Source organism: Aspergillus pseudotamarii (genome assembly GCF_009193445.1).
Source record: "Aspergillus pseudotamarii strain CBS 117625 unplaced genomic scaffold BDV38scaffold_15, whole genome shotgun sequence".
Lineage (NCBI taxonomy): Eukaryota > Fungi > Ascomycota > Eurotiomycetes > Eurotiales > Aspergillaceae > Aspergillus > Aspergillus pseudotamarii.
Genome location: NW_022475029.1, coordinates 180,602 through 202,680, shown reverse-complemented (window position 1 = coordinate 202,680; position 22,079 = coordinate 180,602). Strand labels below are relative to the sequence as shown.

Sequence of the window (22,079 nt, the reverse complement as noted above, 5' to 3'; positions counted from 1 at the left end):
AGCATCACTCCTTCGGACTGCCCGATTCGACGATCATCCCGTTATCCATGACAAGCACCATACCTGGATCGGCGATGGTTTTCAACCGGCGAGCACACCAGAGGTACATCGTCAGGAGGGTTGCAGTGATAATAAGGAGGTATGGATTCGCGATGGTGCCAGCAATCAATGCTGCAGCCATTTCCATCGAGTGTTTGAGTGTAGCGAAACGATCGCCTCCGACTTGAGCATCCAAAATGTTGACATCAGTGGAAAATCGACTAAGGACGTATCCTACAGGCGCGTTGTCATGCCAGGGAAGAAGCAAGTGGAGCACCGAAAAGAGCACTTTATGAAACAAACTTTGCGAAGCTCGAAATGCAGCAGAGGACGTGGTATAAATACGTCCAGATATGAATTCGCTAGGGCCTTGAGAAGTTAGGGAAAGAATCAAACGATATGCATGCTTTATCTAGGCTCAGTGGGATCTTACCTTAGCCAACATAAACCCTGAAAACCCAAGAATTGAAACGGTCATCAACAGCCATGGGAAGATGTTACCCCCCTCTTTTGAGAAAGTACTAGCGACTGTGCGTTTAGAAAAGGTTGGAGCCCATCTACTGGTTTTTTTCGGCAGCAGCAGAGCTACTGAAGGTGCTTGCACTTCCCAGGGGGCTTCGGTCAGGGTACTGGACCTCAACCATAGCTGGCAGTGACTCCTCCTTCAGTTGAACCGAGGGTACCAGCTGTTGCTGAGGGGCCCTTGATATTAGAATCACGCATCTCTCCCTGCCTTGAGGTTGACCACGATAAATCAGTCTCAGGACTGTCAGTCAGGTTTTTCAAGTTATAGTCAAGATAGGACGCCGGGTCCATGTAGTTGGGTTGACTAAGAGCTTCTCAACTATTTATTGTGGCCACTTTGAACCGGCTGTTCTAGTCTATTATATGAGTGGAGGTGTAGGAGTATATATATACCAGGAGTGATTTGGATAGGTCAGTATAACTTTAGATTTTCCTATATTAATATCATTTGGCACGATGACTATATATTGACGGTATGAATACGAAGTCCTATCATCTAATTTCATGGGTTCATAAATTGATTTTGATATTGGATGGAGGTGTGATTGAAGCCAGTGCCGAGGGAAGGGCAAATCCAATGAGGGGTTGTTGGGCTGCGGGGTTTTTGACAGAAACTCAAATGCTTATAAATTTTGATGAGAGTCGCAAAGCTGTCGACTTACCTTTCTTTCCCTTCAGTATTTATTCATTTCTCTGGAGCCACAGAATCGACAGGGTCCACCGCACAGACATAGGATTTCATCATGGCGACACAGTATCAATTGCCGTTCGAGGTATGGAATCTCCTTGTACGCGATCGGATCCCAACTAATGCACGACTGCTGATAGTTGAACGACCCGAGTCTGCTCCACTTTGACGCCTTCGTCGGGAACAGCTGGGTTCAGTCGAAGAGTGGAAAACGCTTTGAGGTCGTCGGTACAGTACCTGATCACAAAGCCTACGTAGCTACGCGGCTATAGCTATTAACTATCTCTTTCTGTGAAGACCCCGGCACCGACATTGCATGGGCCAGTTGTCCGACCAACGGCGCTGAGGACGTTCCATCAGCGGTAGAAACCGCGCACGCCGCCTTCGAGCAATACAAGAAAAGTAACCCCCGCCAGCGAGCGCAATGGCTCTTGAAATGGGACGCGCTCATCCGGGAAGCCAAGCCCGACCTCGCCAAGATCCTCACGCACGAGACGGGTAAGCCGCTGGCCGAGTCCTACGGAGAAATCGACTACGCGACCGGGTTCACCTGGTGGTTCGCCGGTGAAGCCGAGCGCATCCACGGCAGCATCAGCGTCCCCTCGGCGCCGAATCGCCGGGTGTTCACGGTCAAGCAGCCCATTGGCGTGGCGGCCGCCTTAGTGCCCTGGAACTTCCCCATCGCGATGGTCCTGCGCAAGGCCGGTGCGGCGTTCGCGGCGGGTTGCACGATGATCGTGAAGCCAAGTCCCGAGACACCGCTGTCAGCGCTGGTGTTGGCGCATCTCGCGCAGCAAGCGGGTTTCCCGGCGGGCGTGTTTAATGTGTTGACGACGGATCTGGAGAATACGCCGCCGTTGAGTGAGGCGTTGTGTAAGCATCCATTGGTGAAGAAGGTGACGTTCACAGGCTCGACGCGGGTCGGGAAATTGATTGCGTCGCACTGTGCGCATGGCCTGAAGAAGTTGACGTTAGAGCTGGGCGGGAACTGTCCGTTCCTGGTATTCGATGATGCTAATCTGGACCAGGCGTTGGATCAGCTCATGGCGTTGAAGTGGCGGCATGCGGGACAGGCGTGTATCACCGCCAACCGCGTGTATGTCCAGGCGGGCATCTATGATCGCTTTGCGCAGTTGCTCAAGGAGCGTACGCAGAAGTTGGTCGTCGGCCATGGTGCCAAAGAGGACACGACCATGGGCCCCGTGACCACTCCGCGGAGCATTGACAAGGCGCTCAGCCAGGTCGACGATGCCCGTCGACTTGGGGCGGACGTGATTCTGGGAGGGAATAAGGTCACGGGGACCCAGGGGTATTTCTTTGAGCCCACGATCCTGACGGGCATGACCAAGGACATGTTGGTGTCCCGGGAGGAGACCTTTGCGCCTATCGCTGCCCTCTATAAATTTGAAACGGAGGAAGAGGCAGTGCAGCTGGCCAATGACACGAGCATGGGACTGGCGAGTTACGCGTTCACGAAAAATATTGATCGCATGTGGAGGTTACTCGAGAATCTAGACGCCGGCATGATCGGGATGAATACGGGCAACTCCTCCGCTGCGGAGTCTCCCTTTGGAGGCATCAAGGAGTCCGGGTATGGCAAAGAAAGTGGGAAGGAGGTTGCCGTGAATGAGTATCTGGTGACGAAGACGGGAACGCTGACCATTGAGGGACAGTATTAGTAGGCATCACCAAGGGGGATTCAGCGTGCAATGCAGATTAGGTGTCCTTTTGGGGACGGATTCAACCGAATGAATTAACTGCTCTAGGTAGTCTAATCGAGAAACTGTCATGCAGGAATATAAGTCCGGAGTACTAATTTAATCAATTGTCGTGAAAGGCACGGACCTCAGGCATAAATTATGATCAATGATTCTCATGTTGGTCGGAGTCCAGCTCCGAACAGGCACTAATTACCTGATGGAGTCTAGCGGATCCGAGGAGCATCTAAGTTTAGTTAGTGTGATCCAACTGGGCAAAAAAGTCGGCACTTAACCGCTTTGGAAGTTGCCGTTGCTCGTAGAGATTACCGCATGCGGTATAGTGCACGAGCTATCCAGTGATCATCGATGGATTTGGGTTGATCTGCTTTTTCATCCACTCCCTGCTTTTTCTATCCTTCGTTCTCTCTCCAGGATTTATTGATTCTTCGTCGAGTCTTCCGCCTTGGGATTGGCATGGATTGGTGCCTGCCCCTGTGACAGTGACAGGACGAGTGTCTCTGCCAATCATGCCAGGACTTGCAGTCTCTCTCGTCCCTCCGATGCTGAACTAAGCATGCTTTTCTTTTGAGGTAACATCTCCGATATTGTGACATCGCGATCAATTTCGACCATCTCGACGACCTTGGATCGACACTCGGAGACTGACGAATTGCCTCTTTGGGTAAGCATCGACTGCTTTTTTGATTTTCTATTTTTGTTATTTTTCTTTTTTTTTTTGTGTTCTCGTTTCTGGTGCGATCGATCCTCCCTGAGTTGGGTCGTTTATATACTCCTCGGGTCTTCTGGCCGGTCGAACTTCTCTGCCTGTCATACAACTTCATTTTCCAATTTCCAAAACGTACTCTGTGATGATCATACTATCATTTATCTTATAATTGCGACTCTTTTCCCTCTCTAAACTCTACCTAATCATAATAATCAATTTGTCCTTAATCAACCATGGATCTTACTTCCCTCCAATCCGTGATTCAAACACACCCCCTCATTGATAACCATGCCCATAACCTCTTGAAGCGTGACGAGGCCTGCAACTACGCCAAGTATCCCTTTGAACAGATCACTTCAGAAGCTCAAGGATCCGCCCTGCGCAATGCCCCGGCTACACTACCATTACACCGCGCTGCCACACAGCTCGCCGCGCTGTACCGCTGTGCCTCCTCCGACTGGGACCAGGTCAAGGCGGCACGCGACGCATGGGTACAGCGCGACTACGATGGTCTGATTCGCGCGTGTCTGCAGGGCACGCATACGTTGCTACTCGACGATCTCCTCACCGACCAAGACATTGAATCCTATGAATGGCATGACCGCTTCACCACATCGCAGACTAAACGGATTGTGCGGATCGAGACCTTGGCAGCTGAAACGATTTCCACCCTGATGCGGGATGACACCCGGCCTCAGGAAGGGGACGTCTCGGTGCTACGGGAGCGGTGGGAGCAGTTCCGTGAGGGCTTTCGACAACGTATCGCCGAGGCGATCGCCGACCCCGCAGTGGTGGGGTTCAAATCGGTGATTTGCTACCGAACTGGGCTTAACGTCCAGCCTACCGAGGACGGCGATGATACCCTCCTGCGAGAGTCATTCGCGCGTACGGTTGGCCAAGGACAGGGGTCTGCTTACCGAGTGGAGGACAAGCGGCTGAATGACTGGGTTGTTCGTCAGACGCTCAATCTCCTGCAGTCCGCTAAGGCCGCCAGCGCATCCGCCCCCAACAAACCATTGCAGTTGCACACTGGACTGGGCGATAACGACATCGACCTCGTGCTCGCCAACCCGGCCCACCTGCAGTCATTAATCACGCAGTACCCGGAAGTAGATTTCGTATTGCTGCACTCGTCGTATCCGTACACACGGGAAGCCGGATATCTGGCGTGTGTATACCCCAATGTCTACCTGGACCTGGGGGAGGTTTTCCCCATGGTAAGCCGCGATGCGCAGGAGTCCATTCTGCGCGAAAGTCTGGACATCGTGCCCACCACGCGTTTGCTGTGGAGTACCGACGGTCATTTCTTCCCGGAAACCTTCTACTTGGCTAACAAGCAATTCCGCGATGTGATGGAGACGGTCTTCGTCGATTATGTTCACCACGGCGATTTCACGGTCGACCAGGCGAAACAAGCGGCCGCTGACATCCTCTTCCACAACTCCAACCGTGCGTACAGCTTGAACGAGAAGCTCGCGTATGAGGCACCGGTTTCGGCGAACGCCGTGCCCGCCTCGTCGACCGTTACTCTCGATGCATTCATGCGGGGTAATCCCGATGTCAAGTATATCTGGATGCAATTCATTGACTACACCAATACCACCCGAGTTCGGATGTTCCCCGTCGCAGAGTTTGCCAAGATCGTGCGCAAGCAACGTCGGGTTGGCATTTGTCTCTGCACCCAACTGATGCTGCAAGATGACAGTATTGCGCCGGAAGGGTCGGTCACAGGCCAGTTCTACATGGAGCCGGACCTGTCCAGTCTTCGCCGCAATGTCGGAATCGACTCGAAGAGTGCCACCGTGATGACCTACTGGAAGACGGAAGAAGGCGCCCCACTGCCCGGCTGTCCTCGGACAACCTTGCAACGGGTCACGAACAACTTGCGCGAGCACGGTGTGGAGGTCACTTGCGGCTTTGAGATCGAAGTCATCCTTCTCAAGCCCACCACCAACGACGCGGGCGAGACCGACTATGTTCCCGCAGTCCGGAACCACTCCTGGTCGCAAATGACCAGCGACACCCGGAAGATGGTCCCCTTACTGGAGGAGATTGTCGAGGCCCTCGCGTCCATTGGCATCCATCTCGAGCAATTCCACGCCGAGTCCGCCCCGGGCCAATTTGAGTTCATCCTGCCCCCCGGCTCACCCATTGCCGCGGTAGATACCCTGATCAAAGCCCGCCAAGTCGTCACCTGTGTGGCCGAGCAGCACGGCCTCCGCGCCACGCTCCACCCCCGTCCGCTCCCCCACGCCGCGGGCTCGGCGTCCCACGCTCACGTCTCCATTGCGCCCCCTACCCACGAAGACGCCTTCCTCGCCGGTGTGATGCGCCACTACCCAGCCTTGGCGGCATTCACTCTGTCGCAGGACGTCAGTTATGACCGCGTTAAATCAGGTCTCTGGGCCGGCAGCGAATGGGTCACATGGGGCACGCAGAACCGTGAAACCCCGATCCGCAAGATCTCTCCCGGCCACTGGGAGATCAAGACGCTCGACGGACTGGCCAACATGTACTTCGCCATCGCCGCCTTCCTCTCCGCCGGGTATCTAGGCGTGAAGGAGAACCTCCCTCTCACTGTCAAGGACTGTATCCGTAAGTTCACCTCCCGGCCCAACTTACAATGCCCCAAACTCAAGATCAGATAAATTAACAAAATCACAACAGACGACGCAGCCAAACTACCCCCAGCCGAGCGCGAAGCCCTGGGCATCACAACCCAACTCCCCAAATCTCTCACCCAAAGTCTAGACGCCCTGGAGGCAGATTCCGCTTTGCAGAGCATCATCGGCGAAACCGTCGTCAACAACTACACTAGCGTCAAGCGCATCGAAAGTAAACGTTTACTCGCTATGGACGAAACTACTAGAAGAACATGGCTTCTTGAGCGTTATTAGCTTTGATTCATGTATAGCTATGTCTTGCCTTTTTGAATACCTTCGTCTGATGACATGGCATATATCTGCATATGTCCTATGATATCCAGGATAGATTATTTAATTACTACGCTTCATGAATGATACCTTGGTTTCTCTTGAGATGTTCTCTTGTAGTATTACTGGAGCCCTGTCGTTAGGATTGTATATTTTGCTAAGGAAGACAGGATTTGGTCTAGATAGCGTTAGATGTTGTATGATCTTGAGAATCGGTATTGATTTCATGGGATGTTAGTGAAAGGGGGGTATTTATTTGTTTGATCGTAGATGTAATTTTGTGCTCTACATTGCTTCGACATGCCTCCTTGATGGCGAATGCGTCGTTAAACGAAACAGACAAAAAACCAGATCTAAATTTTTAAATAAAAATGTATGCCAGGACAGGATGAAGAATAGAACAACGCTCCAAGTTGGCTACAAAAAAAGAATACCGTCTGCGCAGGAACATATGATTCGTGTATTATCATGATGTAAGGGTATCACTCGTGACAGATCTAAAAACATATCCACATCCAATGAAAGAATCAAAAACTATCAAGCAGCCGCCCATGATAGATGCAAAACAAATGCAACGCGTGATTTCAATCCAAAAAAAACTCGGCACTCGCCGCAGGTCTAAAGAAATTATGATGACAAACACCGGTCTGCTAGGCCTTTCTCTGCCCATTCTTCCAGGAGTCGCGAGACCTCCTTGAAAGACACCGGTTTCGTGAGAAACAGATCGACGCCGGAAGTAAGGGCTTCCGATTCATCGCGAGAGCTGCTGAGTCCGGTCAGGGCGATGATCGTCGCGGGGGTACAACAGTCGCGTTCTTTCTCGATGGCTCGGATAGCCCTCGTCGCTTCAAAGCCGTTCATAACGGGCATCGAGATATCTATTCGTTTGGGTTAGAATTTGTCTAATTGTCCAACCAAGGAATCTGGTAATCAAAGGGGGCAAACACAACTTACCCATAAAAATCAGGTCATAGCCTTGTTGAAGCCTTTCAACAGCATCGACTGCTACTTTACCGTTTTCAGCAGCGTCCAGCGTAGCCAAATTGCGTTTTTTCATGAACGTCAGCATGAGATTGAGGTTGATAGAGTTGTCGTCCACAACCAGGACACGCGCGAGGCGCTGGGGCTTGGGTTCGAGTTCCTTGATTTCGGACGGCGATGGATCCAGTACTGAAGAAGGAGACATGATGGTAGGAAGGACTCCTGGAATCTCACTGTGTGTGGGGGAGTGTGCTGATCCAAGGGACGACGATGCGCCCGAACTGCTCGTGGCGTCTGGTGTTAAATCTGCCGCATCATCGGAGAACTCGGACTCAAAGCCGCCTTTGCCGTCGGGTATGAACTTGGGACGTTCCGGGAGGACAATGGACCTCGTGGTTGGGATGCTGTCAGCGTGTGAATCAAGACACTTCCGGATGCTTCGGGCAAGTTTATGTGGACCGCATGGCGGGCGGATGATATTGACGATGCTGGCGAGAGAAGAGCACTCTTTTAGCTTAGTAGCTCGGTCAACTGATTTGTTACAGAGCAGGACGAGAGCTGGAACTCTGGTTACAAACTGCTTCTTCAGATCTGCAGCTGAAATGGCTCCATCAGAAAGAATGATGTCGACAGGGGCCTGAGGCGACGAGACCAGCTCGAGGCCGTACCAGTCGGTCAGATAGCAGCTGATAATAGACCACCAAGGATGGCTTGCTACCTCATCTGGCTCCACACCGGCGATGGCAACCCGTCGACCGGCATGCTGGTCTCGTAAGAGGCGGCTTTCGGTGGGGCTGTCCTTATCCTTTACGGATGGTGACCGCGGGGTTAGCGGGTCCTCGGCGATATCTTCGACATCCGGTCGCAAGAGAGGCAGGGTGACCTTTACAGTAGTCCCCTCACCAGGCGTGCTATTCACATCGATGCGACCATTCAACGATTTCACAAGACTCCGGACAATAGATAGCCCTAAACCAGTTCCCACGGCCAACGTATCCTCCTGCGCGAATGGAGTGTACAGGCGCCCGCGCAAAAACTCCTCCGAAATGCCTTTTCCGGTATCCGAAACAACGAGGGTCACCAACTCTTCCATGCCTGACCGGCGACCACGACCCTCGGCCTCAGTCACCTCCAGTCGCACAGACACCCGGCCTGAATCTGTATATTTCATGGCGTTACCGAACACATTCATGATAATGCGCCGTAGAGCTCCCGGTTGGGTCTGATAGACCCAATCGTTCTGTGCAATGTTCACGACGACATCCACTTCAGGCCGGGATGGGGAGAGACTGCTTTTGTCGCTTGGTCCCTCCGTAGGCGATACCACAACAGGCTGATCGGATGAGATAGTGGACTTCTGGCCGTACGCATGCCCCAGGCACACGCCTTCCACCACTTCCTCTGTCAAAAGGGCTAGGTCTGTTGATACATACGTGTCCAAATGAGCTGATAGCCGATCGAGCGCCCGGTAGTCGGACGGTATTGTTCTGTCCCGCTTGATATGCCGCCAAGACTTCTCCAAAGACACAATCTTACTATAATCTAGGACCTGATTCATCGTGTCCAGCAAGGTCCGGCCGCATGCATCGATGGTTTCCAGGAGGGAACCCTGAAAGTCATCCAGTTTTGTGCCGCCCAAAAACTCAGCCGCTGCCAAGATACCATGCAGGGGACTGCGTAATTCATGTCTGTGTTAAGAGATACCAATCAGTAGCCGGCCTACGAGACTAAAGATATTGTGGATATACTTACGAAATACTGCCGATGAAGTCCCCCTTCTGACGGTCAGAGATAAGCGATTCGACCCGGCTGTACTCTGCCATGATCGAAGATCCAAATCCAAGGACAGAGCTCAGCTCCACGGACGAGTTAAAGACGCGGGTTTCGACCGTATTCCAACAAAAGCAACCAGCGAACCATTGAGAGTTGGCAGCGTTCCACAAAGGCACGAAGAGAACCTGAGTTGCGTTGGGGAAGTAGAGGTTCAGCATGGAGTTTTCCAGGGACTTCCTCTTCTTTCCCGTACCCCGGCCTAGTTCGGGGGCCTTGGTGGCTCGAGAGCGACTCCGAGAAGGCTTTTCGTCGTCGGAGCTTGACACCAACCCATCTCGGTGGAAGGACCACAGCTTTCCTTTCGAATAGCGCCGGAGCAACTGATGCAGAAAACTGGTATCGAAATTTGATGCTGGGTAGAGATTGGAACTACCCGGTCCTGGCGCGAACGGATCGTCGTTTGTTGAGATAGCCAATACGGGAGCCGGCGAGCTGTTTTCCGCGGAACAGTCGCTGCCGCTCTCCATATCGAGCATTGGCGTATTGCCCGCCTCCAAGAAAATGACACCGCCGTCACCACCGAGCTCAAGACTCTCACGCAGCAAATTTGCCGCCCGCTTAAAGGCCCAGGAGTTGCCATGAACTTCCTCCAGCCGCTGATTCCCCCGATTACCCGACCACCAATCTGGAAGTGGCGACAAGCCGGAATCGCCTCGACCCTCTGACATGGAACTGGTCGAACGGGCATCACTGCTCTGGGATCGCCGCGAAGGGAGCTCGAAACTGTTAAGAGAGCCCACCGAGAGGTGATTCGCCCTCAGATTAGAAGACTGGGGCGTGCCCGGTACCGCGGCGAAGCTTCCCGCATACGAAGGATGTGATGTATCCACAAGACTGGAACTACCCTCCACAAAACAGCTGAGACCCCGAGATAGCCGAGTTGCACGTCTCCCCTCAGAAGCTTGACGGCTCACTCGCAAATAGTCCATGATAAGTATACTCATGGTTTTCATCGTCTCCTTGTCGGTGTCGGTCAGCCCATCATGGGGTTTAGTGTCCAGGACAAAGAGACAGCCGATATTGATATTGGTCTCCGTTGTCAAGGGGGTTCCTGCGTAGAATCGATAGTTGGGTTTCTCGCGCACAAAGGACAGGCTCTTGTATTCGTCATGTTGACTTAGATCATCAATGACCAAAAACTTGCATTGACCCTCCTCTCTTTTCGAAGGACCGAGTGCTACTGTAGCCTACACGAGAAAACGGTCTAATTAGTGAGTGAATAAAGTGTTCCCGACCAATGAGACATACCGCACACATCTTCCATGCCTCGGCTGAAATGGTGCTACAGCCATTCCAGATCGCATCTCCTGGCACATCATGCTTGCTTGATGTAGTGGACGACCGCATTGACTGTGCGAGGATGAATTGTGAGTTGCGATCCGAGACACTAGATAGCACAGTGGTTAACAACGGCAGTTCGGTCAGAAGGAAAAGGTCCCCCCTACCTAATCAGCACACGCTCGACATCAAGGCGCAACGCTGCCAGCTGCGCGAAGGATGACAACGTCGTATTGGGGTTGCCCAGGACCAGGGCCTCCTCGGGCACGACCGCAGATGCTGCGCCGACGGGGCCCGGTAACGGTGGTTGCGAAGAGATCGACGGCGACGGAGGTGTAGCGAGAGACGAATCCTGGATTGGAGCCGAGGCCAAGAAAGGCGAGCTATTGCTGCTGGAGGCTCGGTTCCCACTGAGAACTCGTTCCGGTTGAAAGTAGCGATACAGCTCACGAACTCGGCGACCGGTATTGTGGTCATCGCTCCTGTGGTTGGACTCCATGGCTGCCGAGAACGAGATAACGGCCGGAATGAGAGGGGTGAAAAGACGCAAAAAGGTTAAATCGGTCTAATTGCTTCAGTCGCACTCCATCGTCAGTCCCTTCTCTTAGGACGGAACTGTTGTTGGTTGGATTGGGTGTGGCGCAAGAATAGAGCCTAAAAGACTGAGGATGGGAGGGGAAAAGAGGCGGAAAGAACCAGAAGGGAGAGAGTAAAAAAAAAAAAGAAAGAAAAAAAAAAAAAGTGTAAACAAGGGTTGAAACCGGGGGTCTGAAATGAGTTTTATGAATAATATCCCAGACAGGAAACCGGTTTAATATGCAGGCCGCGGCATGTGCCAAGAGGCGGATAGTAGATGGAGCAAGCGTCGTGGCTTTGAGGGTACAAGTCCCACGGTAAGGGAACAAAGACCTTGGAAAAAGAACGGACGCCTGTTGCCTCATATTGGAAGATTTACTGGGTCAGTGGCGATAGACGATCGCACAAATGACAAGGGCCAGCCGGACAAGGCGACATCATCCACGTTTGGGATGCCAAATTATATGGCAATCCGAGCATGATGCCGGTTTGGTTCCCCGCGACGCCGGCTGATTGGAGGTACCTGTAAGCGACCATTGGCACGGTAAGGGGTAAGGAAAACGCAAGACCCATACGATCTCAGATGGCGCAGACCCGGAATTGTCCTCCGTCACGGTTATGATGATTGGGACTCAGGCAGGGCAGTGGAGGAAGATGATGAAACGACATCCGACCAACATGTTTTCTCACTGGATCACCTGCAGGCACTAAACTATGTCGGGGAAGAGTGGAGCCTGCAGTTCCAGGCCACCCTGTTTTCGGTCCAAAATGCCACCACTGAACGGCCAGATCGACGCGTTGGCAGCTTTAGTCCTTCCGCTTTATCGCAGAGCTCCGCGCCTTTATTATTAAAGGTCCTGTCATGCATGCACGATTCAATTTAATTCAATCGAGCTTGCCAATCCCACTGGCTGATGTTTATGCCGATGATTTATCAACTGTGATCAGTCCCCGTTAGTCCCTCGCTTGGCTTCGTGCTTGTTTGACTCTCTCGAGACTCTCTCGAGACCCTCTCTCGATCGCTGCCTCAGGCGGGGCACCTGTCATGGGTCTTGACTAAGCGTTCTAGAATCCCAATGATGCGCGGCGGTGTCCATGGTTCAGTCAGTCCATTACGGCGTCCAATCAACGAGGCTGATTCTCCGGAATTACTAAGTAACGCATCGTAGTTCGATCATGTGAGTTGCCCAAGACAGTTTCAAACAGATAAAGTTGATATCACTCTATACTATATATATACTAGCTCGACATGTATCATGCACATCATGACGACTCAGGGACGTAACAATGCATATGTACTGGAACGTCCATGACCTATATATGTCCAATCATAACTCATCAAAGATTGCGTCGAAAGCAGGGTCTACCATTTCTCCATCAGGCGTTTACGGACGGTCCACATCCGAAGCCGCTTTCCATAAATGTACATGGGGATCGTAAATAGAAGGCATCCCAATTGAATTCCACCCAGGGCTAAGAACACGGTTTGAGAGCCTTGCGCGTTTAGCCAGTCGACAATGAACAACGAAAAGATCAGCCCGTGGAATACATCTGGAAGCGGTTGTTAGTTGCCAGCACCCAGGGAATAGATTAACATGGAATCATCGTAAGGGAACTCACTCTTGCTCCAATTCAGGGTCACCAACGCTTCGCCTGCGTATTGGCGATAGCTGTCGACACAGAACGTGATGGACGTCGTGCTACCCAGGCAGCATCCAAACGAAACTACGCCGAAAAAGACTGTGGGCACTATCCACGCATCCCGCTCCTCCGCGCTCCATCCAAATCCCATGAGACCTATCGTCGTCGATAGGGCGATGGGGATCGCCATCACCAGCCGAAATTCTGGTTCATAGACGCCGCCGTTACGTCGGGTCATGTATCGGACAATCACATCGGATACCTTCCCGGCCACGGCAGTTCCCAGCAAGCCTCCGATAAATGGCGAGATGTACACGAGTCCCACTTGCAAGGCCGTGAAGTTGTAGGAATCCCGCGTTTCGTAGACTTTTGCAACGGACTCGGACAGAACAATCAACCATCCGACCGAGAGCGCGTAAACAACTGCCGACCACAGCACAGCTGGGTAGGCAAATAGGATAAACGGGCGCGCGGCCACGCGCAGCCAATTGTCATGGGAGATTCGACCGTTCCAAACCCGGAGATAGTGTAGATATGGCATCTGAGGTCGCTCCCGAAGCCAATTCGTGTAGTGCATGGATCCATTCATTGGTGCGCTAGGATCAAGCGAATCGCTGCGGGCTGGAGATAAGGCGGCGTGGCGGCTAACTCCCAGCTCGGATGGCCGCTCGGGGCCAGGAGCGGCAGGAGCAGGAGGCTGTAGAAACCCGTCGGCCTTTTCCGGATCGGAGTTGTGTGCGAAGTGTACATGATCCTCGCCTGGGGCATCCGGCGCTAGTGAGACACGGTCACGGTCTGCCGCCGCCTCCTTTTCGTCGGGTGAATAACTTTCCGCGTCAGGGTTCTCTACGAATCCGACGTGGCCCTTCTTGGACTTCTTGGGCGGCGCGGATTCGGTGTCAGCCTCCGGGGCATGATCGTCAAGTCGTTTTACATGCGTCGGGCGCCCGCGAATGCCATGAGAGACCAAGTCCGACACGCTCCGATATAAATGTGGACGTTTGCGCGCACGAGGGCGCGGCGTACGATCCCAAAATGTTTCCGGAACAAAGAAAAACAACAAGACCAGGCAAGCTCCCACCACGATGGAGACAATCCAGAACACCCAACGCCAGCCCAAGTTGCCGATAATGGCAGCACTCACCAAAGGGATTAAATTCTTCCCTCCCAAGAGGAGAAGGGTATAAATCCCAACCCGATAGGCCCGTTCGTGTAGAAAGTATATCTCGGCAATGGTCGCAGAGGGTAGACACTCTACCGGGCTTACTGCGATGCCTTGGAAAACGCGGGCAACGATAAGGCTGGGGTAGTTCGGAGATAGGGCACACCAGACGCCTGAGATAACGAAAAGGGTGGCGCCGAGAAGGTAGACCGGCCTTTTTCCATACAAAATCGCGGTCGGCGACATGATGACGGACCCCACGCCGAGACCCAACATATACAGACCTGTGGTGTAGGCCACCTGTTGCGTGGACACGCTATAAGTATCCGCGACCTGCGTGAAACCAGCGGCCAGGATCGGTGTCATTCCACCTCCCATCAGACAATAAAATCCCAGCGATAACAATGCGGCATCTCGACGCCAGACCGGCCAGTTTAACGGGTCGTTCATCGAATCTTCAGGCTGAGGGTCTAAGACGATCTGTCCATCCGCGGTCTTCTTCTTCGACGGCCGAGCTTTTGCCGAGGTACGCGAAGATGAACGCGACGGGGGATATGGAGATGGGAGGGATGAGCGGGATGTCCGCTGCGGCTGGTGCCTCAGCCCTAATGGCTCATTGCGGTTTGACGATAGCAGAAGAACCGTTCCTAGAGCCTCTGTCAGTGGGTTTCTCAAGCTGTCGAGATGTGTTGATAAGAGAACATACCAGGTACTTCATCGGTTTGCTTGTCACTGAGAATTCCCAAGGTCGACTTGGAGCGATAGTTAATACTGTCTTGATTGACCTCCGCGTCATTTGCAGACGAAGGCTTCAATACTCGTTTCCACCAGGGACCTGCGGATGGTCTTTGAGAGCTAGCCTCTGGCTGCTCACCGGGAGAGGCTGTTGCTTCTGTAGCCATAATTATTGCAGCAACGCAAATGTCTCAGTGCTCGTGATAAAAACTAAACGTATCAGTAGGACCAGCAACTGATTTGATGCTCTGATCTGCCCGGGATATCCTGGTATCAAGGTCACGGAAGAAGGCAAGAAGAGGCCGGGCTGTAGGGGGTTGAGATTGTGTCTCTGATGTCGTACAATGTTTCTAACCCGTGTTGCAATAGATGAAAATTTTCCGAAGGGCAAAGATAGTGTCTAACTCGAGGACATGCCACACTCCCTCCTTTTCTCAGGTCAGGGAATTCGGTCACGACCCACGAGATAAGACCTCAACCGATGACTCTGCAGGGATAACGCCACCCCATAGCTGAGAAAGAAAAAGAACAAAGGAACTCTGGGACCGGGGGAAAATGATGAAGGATTAAATAGAGTCGGTGAGCCGTCACGCGCCAGTGAAGACGGCGAAACCAAGGAGGAGTATGGAGTAATTAAAATCTAATCAGAACAAAAAAAAAATAAGCGACAGATAATCTATGTAGTGTCATATCAGTTCTCTCCAGGAAGGCGGTGGGCACGGGAAGGGTACCTCAACGGTACTCGTGGGTCCGCCGGTCACTCGCTGGTTGGGCGAAGTACTTTGGAGGTACAGAGTAGTCGATAACGAGTAAGAACAATCGCCGTTTAAACTCGAGATCTGCACACCGTACAGGATGGAGTACAGGCGATGCTCTGGAGGAATATCATGCGGGAAGCATTTCTCGTCTCGGCTGGCGTAATTCCGAAACATTCTCTTTCCACCATTGGGCGTGGTTCAGCCAGTTAAAGGCTTACTATTGATGGGGAAGAAGGCAAACGCCGAATTATTGGGTTGGGAGGGGGGACATGTGGGCGTCGTCCCAAGGAAGCTGATGCATGATTACTAGTTTTCTGGCTAACCTTCTTTAATGAGGTGAGGCTGGCTTAACCAATGTTACTTCTTTGTTCTTTTTTTTTTTTTGTTTTTCCTTTAATTGTTTTTCCTTTTTCGTTTTTTTTTTTTTTTTTTTTTTTTTTTTTTTGCACGTATTTTAGTTGTTCTCTGAAGAAAGAACAAAATCAAAAGGTACAAAACAGAACATGAAAGATAATCAAGGGTCTGTATATGGGAAAACAACGAGTAAGGCCTTCTCTGGGACCGTCGTTTAATATGCCTCGAGTTTGTGTTCGGCGCGGGCAGCTCACGGTTACGACCCCACATAACGCATGCATCCTACAGACAAACTTCGACCGAAAAGTAGGGCTAAAGAGATCATCGGGCTGCCATTGGCATTGCCTCGAGTCATATGATTTCCCCCCCATCCTGGTAGATCTTGAGCTAATTTACCAAATTCCGTCATCTTGCAGCACCGTCTTTCGCATGGTGGGGGAGAAAGCGGTCTATGATTAGGGGGTTCACGAGCAGCGAAGGAAGGAACTCGTAGGAGAATTCTTATCGTGAGCCAACGCATAAAACTTTTCCAACGTCGTCTTGCTTGACAGAGTGCTCCAAACGCCATAACGTACCAAGACTATGTCGTCATCGCACAAGTGATATTCGGACAATACGAATTCCTCTTACTTGTTAGTATGCAGAGAGGCTCCACCCGACCTTGTCCACCTGAACAGCAGATCCCGTGACATGGCACCATCATCTGCTATGGGTTCGTGCTCATCCTCGTGGTAACGAAAACACTCGATCCAGAACGCTATCTAGCCAGATAATGCGATGAATTGTAGGCGATATGATTAGTACTAAAAGTACTAACACCTCGGAAGCGGAATGGACTTGAGAAAGACGATGTACCAGCATGTGTTTGGTAATATATATCTTCAACGGATACAATTATCGCAAACAGATAGTATTTATTTCTCGTGCCTCTCTGGCAAGCAACTAACGGCGAATGTTAGTTGCACGCATTACCATTTGAAGGCTGATGGGATCAACCCTACAAAGTTCTCGGTGGTCAAAGAGCGTCTCTTATCGGACCGATGGATACTTTTCCCACCGTTTAGGAAGAAAGCCGTCATTTCACAGTCAATCACGCCGGCAACAACGTCCAGATTGGATGCAGTACAGTGTTCGAGAGGTTCTAATCTATATGCGATAGCACTTCGTTTGCTAAAGGATTGATCTAATTACTAAGAGATCACTCTTCCTGGTATGCCCCGAGAAACGCCTCGGTGGATGGCAAGGGTTCCCGGCGAGGAAGTCGATCGTGAAAAAGCTGGATACCATCTTTTTAGCGAGGGGAGATCTGCTCCCATGCGTTACCTTCGAAGACTATAAACTCCGGAATTCGCTCGAAGACATTGAATCTGGACCAATACAATCTGAGATCCGGGGCTAAAAGAATACCCATTGGATGGAATGCTATCCTACATACTCCTTGCCCTGGTGTATGAGCTTCGGTATAGGAGGATTCGTTTCCCCGCGAACCAGTTCTAGGGCACGCAGCTCATTATTGTCATACTGCGCAATCGTAGCGAACTGAGGTCCGTGTCTTTTGTACGCCAGTCCACCGGGTCTGAGTCGTTTCTTCACGGCCTGCTCCGGGAGAATGTAGGTGGATCTGTCAAAGTGTTCACAACACGAACAGAACAGGAGATCTAACCTATCCATTGAGAGCAGACAATGTGGGAAGAGAAGGATGTCCGAGGCTGGGGACGCGCTGTTACAATACATGCCCTGGGTGACATAACACAACGGTACCTAGCGACGTTGGAATTGAAACCCAATTCGAAGCTCTTTTAGGTTCTAGGCGAAATACTGGTCAAACTGCAGTTGCCTGTAAGTCAGGAGCGTAGCTATTCTTTCCAATCCCACACGACTTTGCTATGGTATATCCCCAGTGGTTTCTAACTTGGCTCGTAGGGGGTCCGATGATACCCATGCATCAGAACCCCCACACTATTCAGAGTCAGCCAGGACACAGTCAATGAGTGACTATATAGCCTAAGAATGTCATAGATCAGATGGGGTGAATGAGGTCTAGTCCTGTTGTCCATATCATTGTTTAATGTAGGACCTACGGGCCGGTAGCACGGTGGAAGTAGGAACTTCGGTGATTCTGGAGAGCCCCATCAACGGACCTTACAAGATGAACCGTGCTCGTATAGTTGACGTTGATTGGGGATAGAGGTGATTCTAGGATGGACCCCTGAAAGCTCAGGCCTGCGAGGAAATGAGACTAGCTGTTCTTGGATCGCCTAGCACGTGGCCCGAAAGCGTGTTTCGATTCCTTGACGGGTTGGGGCCAAGGCTTGGTTGCTTTTTGCTCGCCCGGTGCCTGAATTCTATTATGCATAATGCCATGATTAAATCTTAAGCCATCTCACCCTTGCCTGCGGTTGGCACCTTGCAACGTGCCCTAACGTCGCTTTCGGATTTGTTCCGGGAATTGCTGCCAAGTTGCAGCAACGCTTGACAATTACAGCCACAATGGGTGGTGAGATGAACCAAAGGTGCTCCTCTACACCATGATGATTTATATCGTCGTGACTGTCTCAGGTCGCTGCCGGCGATCTTCCCTGGGGAGTTGCGATGCCTCCATAGTACCATGGAACAGCCGAAGCTATGGCGCCATTTTTCGTCGATGCTGTTCGGGAAGGCTGGTATACGTTCACCCCCCGTGAGAGACGCAATGTGGCCTTCTACATCTTGGGGATTATGCTCTATAAGTTCGGTCTAGAGGCCTTCAACGGCTCTATCGTGGCCCTGGCGACGAATCGCTATGACTATGATGCGATGCGGACCAAGACGCCCGCGAAGACTTTTCAAAGAGTTGGGCTCATGGTGGGCCTCAACCAAGCTTGCCAGTGTATCGGATCCATTTTGATCGCCCCGCTCATTCGGAGATTCCCCTCTCGGGTTGTGCTCTCTAGCGCAGTATTAGTCTTCGCCCTCTTCAGTGCCCTTCTTCTCATCATCGACGCTAGCACCGGGGGTACATTTGTACCGGCAAGCTTTCGCGATCACCACCCCGACCATGATTTTCATTACTACGGCCGGTACAATACCGATGGCATGATCCCAGTCTACTGCGTCGCGGGAATTGCCTATGGCATGGTGGAACTGATGCGCCGTGTCATTCCGCGCGATATTGTCGGGGGAAATGTTAAAAAACTACGTCACCTGGACGCCTTAGTGCATATATTCTATGAGGTCTCCGGCACCAGTGGCGCGTTCTGCACGGCATTAGCCTTGATACCTTTCTTTGGAAACAACTATTCTTTTTTGATCACCCCGATCTGTTTTGCATTCGCCGCTATCGCCTGGTTCTTCCTCACCGACGAAACCTTCCGCAGTCACGATCCGCCGGTATTAGAACACCAGCCTCCGCCATACATTAAAGCGGTCACGGTTGGGTTCTGGCTCTTTGTTGAGTCCATCTGGACTGGTGCTCGGATCATCTTCACGTCGCGCAAGTTTATCTGGCTGGTTCCCGGGTATTCCGTTGCGTTGTATGCTCACCGCTACCTGGAAAATGCCGTGGCACCCGCAATTGCCCGTCGGTACCTGGGGAATGCCGCTTGGTCACAGATTATCGTGGGTGGATCGAATTTAGGGGAGCTTCTAGGCGCACTGTTCGTTATCCTATTCACGAATTTGGTGACAACACCGGTACCCTGGCTCCGGTTAGATGCCGTCATGCTCCTCATAACATGGTACCTACCATTCTGGCGACCGTCGATGCAGGTCAGCGCTGCCTGGATGGCAGCCGCTACCTTTATTCCCATCTCGTTTGGGTGGGCGGCTGGCGACGTCTCGTTGGCGGCGTACATCCAAGCCACGCTGGCACGAGTCGAATCGAAGACGCAAAATGTCTCTGCGCTGGGGGCGGTAATGGCTTTCTTGTACTCGACCTACATTATCCTTTACGCCATCACCTCGCCGATCCTTGGAAGCTATATTGACCAGGTATACAGCGACACTGGAGGATCTGAGAATGGGGGCAATATATATGCAGCCATCCAAAATATCGCATCGGTGCAATTTACGATAATATCAGGACTGGTGCTGGTATCCACTTTCGTGCCGCGAGGATCACTGGCGTTCAATCCGAAGATGCTCTATAATGAGAACTTGGACGGAGAAGCGGGTTTGGAACGTGTATCCTCAGATGACTTGAAAAAGTAATTACAACCTTGACTTGCTGGCGAACTGCTGGATCTATATGATCCTCCCTGGGGTGTATCTTTGATCGGACGGCGTTAGGTGCTATTCGGGGTACTCCTACTTAATAGGTATTACTGCTGGTACACGATACCAATACTACACGCACCAACATGTCATTTCCTTAAAATCAACCCAAGTCGCATCGCATCATTCATCTATAACTTATAGCAATTTGTGCCCTGGCTATTTGCCACCAGACTCAGCAACATGCAACAATATCCGACGATAGGTAGTCAACGGCGGCGAGCCCGAATCCGTAACCTCCAGAATGAAATGGAACAGATCACAATGCTCGATGCCTGCCTCACAGGTCCTATTGATAACGGGAACCGGCAACTTAGCCTTTTCACCACGCGACCCAAAGGTCGTCACGTTCACATCCAGAGCGCCGTTGATGGTGCTGGGCTCAGGATAGAAAATCCAGTTGAACGTCAACTCATCCCCATCCGGATCCACCGAATCACCAGCATCCACGACCACCTCCGACCCAGCAACCCCATAAACCTCGACCGGCTCCAAGCCCGAACGCCCATTAACCTTCACTAGCGGATGGTGGTTCGCCTTCGTCACATCATCCGTCAAGGTCCAGCGCATCCGCGCCGCGAAATCATGCTGATACGCATTCCGCCACCGCCAAATCGTCGCATGATTCGACTTGAAAGTGTCCCCATTCACGCCCACCACCTGGTCCTGCACATCTGAGTAATGTCTGAACCCTAGCCCATGCTGATTGGGAGTGACCAGCTGATACCGACCGCCCCACGACCCATACTCGGGGTGCTCCGGTACCCCCAGTCCATTCTGAATGAGATAGAGAAACGTCGGGGTATCACCTTCCATGGTAAATGCCACGTTAGGATAGGCGGCGCCCAAGGTCCCGATTTGGATGTTCTCCTTGATCCAGGCATTGCCTACCAGTGTGCTGTTGGGGCCGCCCTTGTCGATGCCGTAGAATTTGTCACCAGAGATCCCGGCCCAGGTGGACATATAGTACTGGTTCCAGCCGTGGATGGAATTAATCCAGAACAGATCTGGCCACTGCTGGCGGAGCCAGGCGCCTGTATCGTCTTGGTCGGAGATGGTGTAGATGCGGAGGTTCTTCCGCAGGGTGGCGGCTTTGTTTGGGGAATTGTCCTTGTGGAGTTTGACGAGGGCTTGCGCGAGGACGTTGGTGCCGCCCCAGGCGAGGACCCAGAGAGGGGAGCTGCTGTTTGTTGTAGCTTGAATGCGGTCGAGGAGGAGTTCGGCCCCGGCACTGAAGGTGGCATTGGGGGCTAAGGCGGCCATACCGTAGACCTGTTGGTGTGTTAGTAATATTGATGTGAAATGGAAGGGGGACTGGGAACCCTAGGGGATGTATATATACCGGAGACCCTGCGCGGACTAGACTCCGCATATGTTCTGCGGATGGGTATTGTGAATCCGCTGGGGCATGATGATTCAGATTGTCGACGACCTTCTCATACGCATCGATGATGTCGAGCATGGCATCTGGGTCGGTTTCATTCTTGAGCCAAGTTGATGTCGTGGCCACGATGCCTTCCGTCTGGAACTGGTTGCTGTAGGTGAGATATCGGACGAGGGACTCAGAATCATCAGGTTCATTAGAGATATCCGAGAGGACGAAGACTCGTGGTTTATTGGGGAAGGAATTGAGGGTTATGGCCGAGGCGAGAGTGAGGCATGCTGCGTATAAGATAAACAAACGGGTTATGAGAGCCATGACTGCCAAGTTAGATACTGATCCAAATCTCCGAGTAAATTTGATCCACTTCCCTTGACCACAACCATAGAAACTCCTCTACCGACAAGAGGAAACATCATCCCATTTATACTGTACATACAACCACCCCAATCCCCAACCCAGCCATGAAAACAGAGGGAAAAAAAAGAATAAAAAAACCCAGGCACTTAATCCCTCC

The 22,079-nt window shown here is 51.9% G+C and overlaps 7 protein-coding genes across 7 annotated transcripts; 3 read left to right on the top strand and 4 right to left on the bottom strand.

Annotated features, from left to right (window-relative positions):
- Positions 1-4: 4 nt before the first annotated feature.
- Positions 5-683, bottom strand: BDV38DRAFT_280905 (uncharacterized protein; the record flags this gene model as incomplete). Its single annotated transcript, XM_032059417.1, has 2 exons — positions 5-408; positions 629-683. The coding sequence occupies 2 exons, from the start codon at positions 681-683 to the stop codon at positions 5-7; spliced, it is 459 nt and encodes a 152-aa protein (XP_031915615.1).
- A 532-nt stretch (positions 684-1,215) lies between these two features.
- On the top strand, positions 1,216-3,054 carry BDV38DRAFT_291265 (NAD-dependent succinate-semialdehyde dehydrogenase). The gene is made up of 3 exons (XM_032061701.1): positions 1,216-1,337; positions 1,393-1,480; positions 1,550-3,054. Exons 1-3 carry the CDS (start codon positions 1,308-1,310, stop codon positions 2,929-2,931), a joined length of 1,500 nt encoding a protein of 499 aa, XP_031915614.1. The 5' UTR covers positions 1,216-1,307; the 3' UTR covers positions 2,932-3,054.
- Positions 3,055-3,912: 858 nt separating this feature from the next.
- Positions 3,913-6,576, top strand: fluG (extracellular developmental signal biosynthesis protein FluG; the record flags this gene model as incomplete). Its single annotated transcript, XM_032059416.1, has 2 exons — positions 3,913-6,274; positions 6,347-6,576. The coding sequence occupies 2 exons, from the start codon at positions 3,913-3,915 to the stop codon at positions 6,574-6,576; spliced, it is 2,592 nt and encodes an 863-aa protein (XP_031915613.1).
- Positions 6,577-6,849: 273 nt separating this feature from the next.
- On the bottom strand, positions 6,850-11,445 carry BDV38DRAFT_241699 (putative sensor histidine kinase/response regulator). Its single transcript, XM_032054043.1, has 5 exons — positions 10,872-11,445; positions 10,675-10,813; positions 9,346-10,613; positions 7,567-9,281; positions 6,850-7,490 (listed from the first exon to the last, which is right to left on the bottom strand). Exons 1-5 carry the CDS (start codon positions 11,201-11,203, stop codon positions 7,240-7,242), a joined length of 3,705 nt encoding a protein of 1,234 aa, XP_031915612.1. The 5' UTR covers positions 11,204-11,445; the 3' UTR covers positions 6,850-7,239.
- Positions 11,446-12,453: 1,008 nt separating this feature from the next.
- BDV38DRAFT_44658 (putative MFS transporter) lies at positions 12,454-15,244 on the bottom strand. The gene is made up of 3 exons (XM_032063366.1): positions 14,790-15,244; positions 12,901-14,730; positions 12,454-12,831 (listed from the first exon to the last, which is right to left on the bottom strand). The coding sequence occupies exons 1-3, from the start codon at positions 14,983-14,985 to the stop codon at positions 12,644-12,646; spliced, it is 2,214 nt and encodes a 737-aa protein (XP_031915611.1). The 5' UTR covers positions 14,986-15,244; the 3' UTR covers positions 12,454-12,643.
- Positions 15,245-18,110: 2,866 nt separating this feature from the next.
- Positions 18,111-20,229, top strand: BDV38DRAFT_44637 (major facilitator superfamily domain-containing protein). Its single transcript, XM_032063364.1, has one exon. It carries the CDS (start codon positions 18,556-18,558, stop codon positions 20,116-20,118), a length of 1,563 nt encoding a protein of 520 aa, XP_031915610.1. The 5' UTR covers positions 18,111-18,555; the 3' UTR covers positions 20,119-20,229.
- On the bottom strand, positions 20,230-21,631 carry BDV38DRAFT_44638 (uncharacterized protein). Its single transcript, XM_032063365.1, has one exon. It carries the CDS (start codon positions 21,442-21,444, stop codon positions 20,341-20,343), a length of 1,104 nt encoding a protein of 367 aa, XP_031915609.1. The 5' UTR covers positions 21,445-21,631; the 3' UTR covers positions 20,230-20,340.
- Positions 21,632-22,079: the final 448 nt, after the last annotated feature.